The sequence below is a fragment of the Ptychodera flava genome, chromosome 13 (genome assembly GCF_041260155.1).
Source record: "Ptychodera flava strain L36383 chromosome 13, AS_Pfla_20210202, whole genome shotgun sequence".
Lineage (NCBI taxonomy): Eukaryota > Metazoa > Hemichordata > Enteropneusta > Ptychoderidae > Ptychodera > Ptychodera flava.
This window is the reverse complement of record NC_091940.1, coordinates 41596375-41607953: the sequence shown is the minus strand read 5'-3', so window position 1 is coordinate 41607953 and position 11579 is coordinate 41596375. Positions and strand designations below refer to the sequence as shown.

General features: G+C 37.5%; 1 protein-coding gene across 4 annotated transcripts in view; it reads right to left on the bottom strand.

Annotated features, from left to right (window-relative positions):
• Positions 1-931: 931 nt before the first annotated feature.
• The window catches only part of LOC139148486 (F-actin-uncapping protein LRRC16A-like), a 98081-nt gene continuing 87433 nt past the window's right edge, over positions 932-11579 (bottom strand). For all 4 annotated transcript variants that reach the window (XM_070719959.1, XM_070719958.1, XM_070719961.1 and 1 more), the window contains exons 32-33: positions 10342-10599; positions 932-1511 (exon numbers count right to left, since the gene is read on the bottom strand). In XM_070719959.1, the coding sequence (XP_070576060.1) occupies positions 1120-1511; positions 10342-10599 (650 nt within the window). In that variant the 3' untranslated portion in view covers positions 932-1119. The remainder of the gene's footprint in view (positions 1512-10341; positions 10600-11579) is intronic.

Genomic DNA, 11579 nt, shown 5'->3' with positions numbered 1-11579 from the left:
TACCCCTTATATGCCATGTAGTGATCACAGGAAATACCATGACATACCAAATGACATTTGCAAATGACATTTGCAAATCATACTTTGCAAAGGATTTCCAGGTTTTTCTTTATTTCAAAAAAGTGAAGGATCCTATCTATTTGCAGTGATTATCATTGTTGCCTTGGCAGATGGACAGATACTTTTGAGGAAAGTCACTGTCATTCAACATCATCACAGCATGTTGGGAGAATGGTGCATTTTAGGACTGGTGCTCCCCATTTCACTGATTATTGTTTACACATAGCTGGACTGACACTCCCTATGTCAATGGTAATTGATTACACATGGCGAGACTGACACTCCCTATGTCATTGATAATTGTTTACACATAGCTGGACTGACACTCCCTATGTCAATGGTAATTGATTACACATGGCGAGACTGACACTCCCTATGTCATTGATAATTGTTTACACATAGCTGGACTGACACTCCCTATGTCAATGGTAATTGATTACACATGGCGAGACTGACACTCCCTATGTCATTGATAATTGTTTAACATAGCTGGACTGATACTCCCTGTGTTATTGATTATTGTTAACCTATGTCTGAGACAAAACACCTGTCAAAGCACGTCTCTGACTAACTGTAATGCTTGTAGGAAATAAAAATTAATTTCAAAAGTTGTAAAATTGTAACATGATCAAAGGTACTGTATATACATTCAATATTTCAATTAATCTACTTGGACAAATTAAGAGTCACGGGCTTGAGTGTCAAAGGTCATTGGCTTGAGTGTCATAGGTCATTTATATCTACATACTAAGGTTCCTTTAAATACTTATAATTTCATACTTTCTACACCATGTAGCCTTGCCTCAATGCAAGCTACATTGAAATATACATGTGCTTTATGAAATGTAAATCTGAGACAAAGCAACTCATATCTAGCAGAAGGAAGTAACAAGGTTGACATGACGACAAACATCACATGATATTTTTAGATTCATCATAACTAATGAACTTCTGTTGCCTTGATTTCATAAATTTTAGAAAATAAACTTTGACACGAGTGCATAAAATATTTTTCTCATATAAAAACTTTGTTTCTTGTAGATGAATATCCAGCTCTCTCTACACAAAAACGTAACCTTCACCTTCAAGGTCAATTTCAGGACTGAGTTCATCTTCAGATTTTCCTTCTGTTGCAGAAGAGCCAACAGGTTGACCTTTGACCTGTGTTGTCATGGCAGCGGTAGTTGCATCCTTGGAAGACTTTCTCTCTGTGGTGTTGTCAGCCTCACTGTTATTTTTGTCAGTTTCAGTGTTCTCTGTGTTGGTATCTTTTATGATACTTTTGTCATCTCTATCTTCTATTGACTTCTCTGAGCCGTCTTTTCCTCCTGACTCTGCTTGATTGATTCCATCTTTCACAGATTCCTGGTTTTCACTTTTATTAGAGGTTGCATGCTCCTTGACATTAGCTACGTGTCCAACTGACTTGGATGATGCAGATACCTTAGTTTCTGAAAGGGAATTGTGCAAAGTGTCAGAACACCAATTATGAAACAAATAGAAATTGTTAGCAAAGATGGGAGGTGATAGAAATAAGGACAAAAAATTGAAAGCAAGGAAAAAATGGGAAGGTATAGAGGAATTAAAAATGTCAATATTCAAATTAAAATGGGTGATATTTTTGAAGTTGACAGCCACAATATCACAAATGACTGCATTGGGAGCACAGTTGCTGCAAAAATGTAAGCCTTAATATGAAGATGCTGAAGTTATTTTCGTATTCGTTTTCGTATTCGTTTTCGTATTCGTATTCGTATTCGTATTGGAGTCACTGACAGAAATTGTTATTTTTAGTCCAGGTTTCAGATATGAAACGTGCAATATACGATATTTACTGAGGTTTAAATATTGTGATAATTTGATTCGTAATTTCATCTGCCAAATTTGGTAAATTTACATAAATTTGCATTTGTAGATTTTAAAGAATTTTGTTCACTTCATTTTATTTGAAAAATTACTTAAAATCGGTTGGGATCTGGTACGGCAGCATCTTCGCTTGCCAATGTCTCTTGACCGGGCAGCTGGATGCACCCCGAAATCAGGTGGTCAGTGCCAAGTAATGGGACTCGTGAGGGGGATGCAAAGGAGCTGCCCTGGACTGTACCATTGTTTTGCGGGGAGGGCAGATTTTTGTGAGGCGCTGCAAAACGGGTGACTGTTGAAAGCTATGATGAACGGGGGACTTGTCCAGGACAACCATCTGAATAAAAAAATGTGAAAATTGTTATATCCGGTCATCCTTTTGGACTCACTTTAGAATGATCATATCCATTTACAATTTGTATTTCAAGTATTTTACTTGATTTTGATATGGCTCTACGTAGACCTGAAATAAATTATAATAACAATACAATACAATACTTTACAAAACTCAGGGAGTGCGGTAAGGCAAAAATTACAAAATTGCAAGTTACGACAAAGTTGTACGTGCTGCTACAGGGGAGAAAGTAACAGAAATCAATGACAATAGGTAGTTTATCTTTCAGAGTAAAGATGTGAGCAATATTACCGGATCGACCGTATTACATTCAATCAGGGCTCAAACTAGCGACGTCGACCATTTTCAGTCGCATAGGCGACCAAATTTTATGAGATTGCGACTGAATTTTTTTCAACACATTTCTCCATACCGTATACGTGATCAAATACAACATATATTCGCTCAGTGTTCACGGAGCATTGTCCTGAAAGGCCACGACCCCAAAATACGCATTGAATAAGCATAGCCGTTGAGTTGAGTTCCGGGGTGGAGTTAGTCAGAGGTTTGAGCGCGTTCTCTCCACTGCACAGCGCTGCCAATGTGTCTGCTGATGTTATCTTGAATGATCTGTCAAAATATCCCATGAATTTAATGATAAATTTTACTACAATCCAATCAAGTATCAGAAGCAGTTTTAGTGCTGTCACATCATTTCAATTGAACCAATCATAATCCCAGCATAAAATGTCATCAAAATATAGCTGACAAGGGAAAACAAGCAACCAGTAACTGCAACATGTTTCATGCGTTCACGTGCGTAATGAATATTTGCGTTAGTGGCATGTGACCGGCTAGACCATTTCCGGAAATCGTCCTTTGGAAAGCAGATCAAAGCATCGATTTCATCAAGCTTGTACTGGATTATCCTGTTTCATAAAGGTTTTTGTTTTCAGCTAGATCTAAATAGCAAGCAAACTTTGTTGAAATATCATGGCAAATCTGCCGGGTAGCGACTGCAATTATGTAGAACCACGGAGGTAGTAGAGAACAGACCATGGATGGGACTGTGGCGATGACCTCAATGACCCGAGCGAGTTCGATACACGCCACAAGTACAGCTTCGATATCACAGCTAGGATTAAATGCGCATATACGTTTGAGTTTTGTTCTCTTGCCTACAAAATATCTATCGAAAGTTGATAGTTGCTGCATTTCTATTCAGAGTTTTTGTTGAAAAAAGTAGCTATCTACCGGCTAGCGGCTTAATTGGTCCCCAAAAATAGTACTGCTGGAAGTTTTTGGAGTGACCTGCACGGGGACCTGCAGAACAGGGTTGAAGAGCGGGGCAAACTGCGTAACACTAAAACTGGATCGCACAGTAACAAATGACGGAAACCGATCGAGCCAGTTGCGACAGCTACTAGACTAGCTGAAGTCTATTTATCATAGAATACAGATATTTCTCGATATTTCGCGATACAAATTAATTTCCATGCATTCTGGTGTATCTTATCATAACGCAAGTTGATCAACATGTTCTGGCAATGACAGTTGACGCAAACGCAAGGAAAGAAAAAGAGATGGGCCGTACTGAAATAAAGACTCTGACAACAGCTCACACATTAATTTAATCTTTATTAGGGAAACAAATGTACCGATCGGGACATAGGCCTATGATACCATTTTATTCATCTCGTTTTCTTTTATGACGCTTTCCCACATCATATGAGATGATATTTTCTTTGCGACAGCAGTCTAAATATAGCATGTCATCGACTTAGGGGCATGCGATAACGTTGAGCCCTGCATTCACTGTCGTTATGACGATCACTTTCTCAGAGATATCAGTTTAAAACAAGAAAATTACCTTTTAAGTTTACAACTCGTCAAATTGAGCGGGTCAGCTAAATTTCCATTATCGATACTAATGATGTCAACAGAATGTTTAAGTTGGTTGTTATGATAGAAGTTAATACGAAAACGAATACGAATACGAATACGAAAATGATGTTTGTTTAAAAAATCTTTCCTCCAAATTCTACTACTGGCCCACAGGCGCTAATAGCTTGGTAGTCTGCTAAATAGATCGATTTTCGGCTCGATCTATAGATCCCGTGGTCAGTATGCCCGCCACTGTAACCTAGTGAGTATTTTGGTTACAATAGCGCGCATATCGACCACGGGATCGATAGATCGAACCGAAAATCGATCTATTCAACAGACTACCAAGCTAAGGAGTGCCTGTGTACTGGCCGTTTGTTTTTAAAATCTCTCCTCTAATTATAGCAACGATATCTTTCAATCTATAGGGCCTAAAAAGATTGGATCTTTTTCAACTTACATTCTCAAATATTGAAGTATTGATATATTGTCATATAAAAATCACTTTAAGTTCTGTAAAGACAGAACTTTTATATAATACGTACGAAATTTGGACTAAAAATAAAAAAATAGCGTCAATGACACTGTAGCTCCCATCCTGGACTATTTAGTGTTTGTTCTCTGGTCAGATATTTGAACATGTGTGAAAGGGATAAAGTGCATGAAGTGAAAATACTTAAATGAAATGTACTGGAGACAGTGAAATATGTTTAATGTAATTATTCAGAATATAAAATGGAAAAAATACAGAATGAGATATATCGAATACTGTGATACAACCATTAACTCAACAAGTCATTTACAATGACATAGTCCCCACTTGTAATAGGAGTATTAGTCTTGATGGGGCAGGAAAATATGGTCATTAAGAAGTATCACTGGAGTGTATATGTTGAGATCTATGGGCACATAGGTCTATGTCGTTGTTCCCAATTTGAAACACATGTGGCATGTCTAAGTTATGGTTCTAAATCGGGAAAAAAGATCAGACCTCCAGCAGTATTGGCCAGCCAAGAAATACATATGCGCATTATAAATGAGGTACAAGATGTGACATCTTAAGGTCTAATATCCTATCAAAATTGGAGGGTATAGAACTTGTGGTTACTGAAATATGCATATATATGTATAATCAAGGTCAAAGGTCATCAAGGTCACATGACATTTTGAAAAAAAAAATTATATTGCTAATTAAATCCCTATATGCCAAAAAATCAGATCTCTAGCTCTATTCGCTTGCCCAGAATTAGACGTGTACATAATTAATGAGGTAAAGCGTGTGTTGTCATAAGGTCTCCCATCCTACTAAATACAAAGGACATAACACTTATTTATTGACATAAACATATATTTTAGGTAAAAGGTCATCGAGGTCACATGACATTTGGTCAAATAATTTCTCTCCTATAGTTATCCCTATATACCAAAAATCAGACATCCAGCTCTATTGGCTCGCTCAGAATGAGATATGCGCATAATTATTAAGGTACAGTATGTGGCGTCATAAGGTGTCCAATCATACCAAACATGAAGGGTGTGTAGCACTTGTGGTTACCGAGTTATGGACAAATATGTATATTTGAGGTCAAAGGTCATCCAGGTCACGTGACATTTTGTCAAAAAAATTGTATTGCTAAGTTATCCCTATATACCAAAATCAGACCTCTAGCTCCATTGGCTCGCCCAAAATTAGATATGCGCATAATTAATGAGGTACAATATGTTGCGTCATAAGGTGTCCCATCATACCATACATGAAGGCTGTAGCACTTGTGGTTACTGAGTTATGGACAAATATGTATATTTGAGGTCAAAGGTCACCGAGGTCACGTGACATTTTGTCAAAAAAAATTGTTTTGCTAAGTTATCCCTATATACCAAAAATCAGACCTCTAGCTCTATTGGCTCGCTCAAAATTAGATATGTGCATAATTAATGAGGTACAATATGTGGCGTCATAAGGTGTCCCATCATACCATACATGAAGGCTGTAGCACTTGTGGTTACTGAGTTATGGACAAATATGTATATTTGAGGTCAAAGGTCACCGAGGTCACATGACATTTTGTCAAAAAAATTGTTTTGCTAAGTTATCCCTATATACCAAAAATCAGACCTCTAGCTCTATTGGCTCGCTCAAAATTAGATATGCACATAATTAATGAGGTACAATATGTTGCGTCATAAGGTGTCCAATCATACCATACATGAAGGCTGTAGCACTTGTGGTTACTGAGTTATGGACAAATATGTATATTTGAGATCAAAGGTCATCAAGGTCACATGACATTTTGTCAAAATATCTGAGATATATGCGTGAACGGATGGACTTACGGATGGACGAACAGACGGACATGACCCAATCTATAAGCTCACTGGAGTTCATCTGTGGGGACTAAAAATTGTGTCACTGCATCCTTTTTGCAATATGAATACGATGAGAAACTAAATTTTTATTTTTCGTGGCCTTATACATGGGAGTCTATGGAGATCTGCCTTATACATGGGAGTCTATGGACGTGTAAACTAAAAATATGCAAATTTCACCACGATTTGCCCAAATTTGGGAAAGGTCACTCCTATGCACTTCCATACCAAGTTTCAAATCAATCGGACTTGTGGTTTCAGAGCAGGAGATTTTTTGACCAAAAATGGGAGAAACTTACAAAAAAATTCATGAAAAATAGCAAGTCCAAGATACTGACCCATGATGTCCACAATCATTTCATGTCAGCCCAAAGTACTTACATGCTAATTTTTCATGTAATCTGCTCAGTGGTTATTGAGTTTTTTCAATTTTGACTGTTTTTACATTTTTTCACTTAATTTGCATATTTTTGGCAATGACAACTTCATTTGAACAAAATCTCATCTACAGCCCATCATCCATGTACACACCAAATATCAAGATGAAATGTACAGCGGTTTTGGAGTTTTTGATGTTGACGGACAGACATACAGACATACAGACATACAGACATACAGACATACAGACATACAGACATACAGACATACATACATACAGACATTTCCCTAGCCTATAAGAATAGCTTCCATTGCCATATATACATATGGCTATGGGAGCTAAAAATAGCGTCAATGACACTGTAGCTCCCATCCTGGACTATTTAGTGTTTGTTCTCTGGTCAGATATTTGAACATGTGTGAAAGGGATAAAGTGCATGAAGTGAAAATACTTAAATGTAATGTACCGGAGACAGTGAAATATGTTTAATGTATTTATTCAGAATATAAAATGGAAAAAATACAGAATTAGATATATCGAATACTGTGATACAACCATTAACTCAACAAGTCATTTCCAATGACATAGTCCCCACTTGTAATAGGAGTATTAGTCTTGATGGGGCAGGAAAATGTGGTCATTAAGAAGTATCACTGGAGTGTATATGTTGAGATCTATGGGCACATAGGTCTATGTCGTTGTTCCCAATTTGAAACACATGAGGCATGTCTAAGTTATGGTTCTAAATCGGGAAAAAAGATCAGACCTCTAGCAGTATTGGCCAGCCAAGAAATACATATGCGCATTATAAATGAGGTACAAGATGTGACATCTTAAGATCTAATACCCTATCAAATTGGAGGGTATAGAACTTGTGGTTACTGAGATATGCATATATATGTATAATCAAGGTCAAAGGTCATCGAGGTCACATGACATTTTGAAAAAAAAAATTATATTGCTAATTAATCCCTATATGCCAGAAAATCAGATCTCTAGCTCTATTCGCTTGCCCAGAATTAGATGTGTATATAATTAATGACGTAAAGCATGTGTTGTCATAAGGTCTCCCATCCTACTAAATACAAAGGATATAGCACTTGTGGTTACTTATTTATTGACATCAACATATATTTTAGGTAAAAGGTCATCGAGGTCACATGACATTTGGTCAAAAAATTTCTCTCCTATAGTTATCCCTATATACCAAAAATCAGACATCCAGCTCTATTGGCTTGCCCAGAATGAGATATGTGCATAATTATTGAGGTACAGTATGTGGTGTCATAAGGTGTCCAATCATACCAAATATGAAGGGTGTAGCACTTGTGGTTACTGAGTTATGGACAAATATGTATATTTGAGGTCAAAGGTCACCGAGGTCACCTGACATTTTGTCAAAAAAATTGTATTGCTAAGTTATCCCTATATACCAAAAATCAGACCTCTAGCTCCATTGGCTCGCTCAAAATTAGATATGTGCATAATTAATGAGGTACAATATGTGGCGTCATAAGGTGTCCCATCATACCATACATGAAGGGTGTAGCACTTGTGGTTACTGAGTTATAGCCAAATATGTATATTTGAGGTCAAAGGTCACCAAGGTCACGTGACATTTTGTCAAAAAAATTGTTTTGCTAAGTTATCCCTATATACCAAAAATCAGACCTCTAGCTCTATTGGCTCGCTCAAAATTAGATATGTGCATAATTAATGAGGTACAATATGTGGCGTCATAAGGTGTCCCATCATACCATATATGAAGGGTGTACCACTTGTGGTTACTGAGTAATGGACAAATATGTATATTTCAGGTCAAAGGTCACTAAGGTCACGTGACATTTTGTCAAAATATCCGAGATATCTGCATGAACGGATGGACTCACGGATGGACGAACAGACGGACATGACCCAATCTATAAGCCCACTGGACTTCATCCACGGGGACTAAAAATTGTGTCACTACATCCTTTTCGCAATATGAGAAACTAAATTTTTATTTTTCGTGGCCTTATACATGGGAGTCTATGGAGATCCGCCTTATACATGGGAGTCTATGGACGTGTAAACTAAAAATACGCAAATTTCAACACGATTGCCCAAATTTGGGAAAGGTCACTCCTATGCACTTCCATACCAAGTTTCAAATCAATCGGACTTGTGGTTTCTGAGAAGAAGATTTTTTGACCAAAAATGGGAGAAAATTACAAAAAAATTCATGAAAAATAGCAAGTCCAAAAACTGACCAAGATTTGCACAATCATTTCATGTCAGCCCAAAGTACTTACCAGTGTTCCCGCTAAGGCTTATTTGCGCGCCAATTGCGCAGTGTCTCCGACTGCTCTCGCAGTGAAATTTCATGTTTTGCGCAACTTTAGTCTCAGTCATTTCGATCGGTAGTTTTGGAAACGATAACTCGGGGCGAAATGTGCGATCTCGGCGTAGATTTTACTTCCGCGTTTCGGGTTTAGCGCCCGTTGGTGGCGCAGTTGCCACCAACGTTCATTGTACGTTGTGACGTACCTCAGTAAATTAGCATATACATGAACGGACCCAGCTGTGAGACAATAATCCGACGTATCTCAAGTTGCGCACCCTCTTGAAACCTCAGAGGGAACACTGGTACTTACATGCTAATTTTTCATGTAATCTGCGCAGTGGTTATTGAGTTTTTTCAATTTTGACTGTTTTTACATTTTTTCACTTAATTTGCATATTTTTGGCAATGACAACTTCATTTGAACAATCTCATCTACAGCCCATCATCCATGTACACACCAAATGTCAAGATGAAATGTACAGCGGTTTTGGAGTTTTGATGTTGACGGACAGACATACAGACATACAGACATACAGACATACAGACACACAGACATACAGACATACATACATACAGACATTTCCCTAGCCTATAAGAATAGCTTCCATTGCCATATATACATATGGCTATGGGAGCTAAAAATTTGTCAGTGACTCCAATACGAATACGAATACGAATACGAAAACGAATACGAAAACGAATACGAAAATAACTTCAGCATCGTCTTAATATGAAGGGCTTTCATTAATAGCCGCCATTGAAAAAAAACCCTCCGAGAGGGGTCCCCTCTCAAGCTCTCCCCATCTGTCGATGACCTTCCGTCATCAGCTGGAGCAACCTTCGGTCGCTGCTTTAACTAGCCTCCTGATTAAAGTTTTCAGCCTTTTGATAAAAACTTAATGAAAGCCCTGAATATCAAAAACTGAAATGTAGTGACTTAGTCTGAGATGATTTTTTAGAATGAGTATTCACTTTCAGTTTTTAAGTGAGAATATGAAAATTGTGAGGGGATTATATTTCCATTCACTATGACAGCATAGCAAAGTGTATCAACAAAGTGCACACACATGAATTGAATGTTACTGTATGGAAGTTGGATGATTTCAGTAATCAGTAAATTGAACTATGTACCTGGTTCTGTGTTGTCCTTTGCAGTCTTACTTAATGAATTGGATCTTGGTTTTCCATCAGCAGTGGTCACTTCTTCTTTTGTTGAATCAACAGTGTTGATAAGTTTGGCCCGAGCTTTCACAGAGAGAGTCTGTTTTTCCCTCACAACTCCTTCATTTTCCTTCTTTGCTGGTTTCACTGTGGGTGATGGTTTCACAGTAGGAGGTGAAGACCTTGTAGCAGATGAAGGTATGGACCTCACAGTAGTTGGAGGTGAATCTGCCGAGTTGAACATTAGCATTTGAGAATCAAGTATTGAGGGAAGAAGCATCAAACAAACAGACATGACTCTACTCTACCATTCATTATGTGAACTTCTAATTCAAGTCACAATTTAAATTTTGACACTTTTCAGTCCTTGACCATGAACTTATATCTTCATTTAAATCTAACTGTTTCAAAGCTAATGAATAACAATGTACCGGTATAGAGTATGCTGAAATATTGTGAGCTACAGAACTTGTAGGTAGTTGTTTTATAAAAAAGTTTGGAACTCTTTTAATTTTTTCATGCCCATGAAACCATCCAAACTAATTCCATGGACAAACAGTATTGTTAAAGAAAAGTTCACACTTGCAGTTAATGGCCATTAAAATGCTGTCAATCATGTCATGCAGCAATGATGACAATGGAAAATTATGGATTTGGAAGAAAAATACAGGAATTACAACAATTATCATGAAAAGAATATCATTTAAAGACATGGGCTTGGTCAGTAATAATGCACTGATATAACATAAAATCAACAAGAACAAAATACTGAATTAGAAATGAAACATGTTTTTTCTGATGTGATTCAAATCTACCTGGTTGGATCAATCAGTACATATTTCCTACCTGGTTGGATCAATCCCTACATATTTCCTACCTGGTTGGATCAATCCCTACATATTTCCTACCTGGTTGGATCAATCCCTACATATTTCCTACCTGGTTGGATCAATCCCTACATATTTCCTACCTGGTTGGATCAATCCCTACATATTTCCTACCTGGTTGGATCAATGCCTACATATTTCCTACCTGGTTGGATCAATGCCTCCATATTTCCTACCTGGTTGGATCAATCCCTACATATTTCCTACCTGGTTGGATCAATGCCTACATATTTCCTACCTGGTTGGATCAATGCCTACAGATTTCCTACCTGGTTGGATCAATCCCTACATATTTCCTACCTGGTTGGATCAATGCCTACA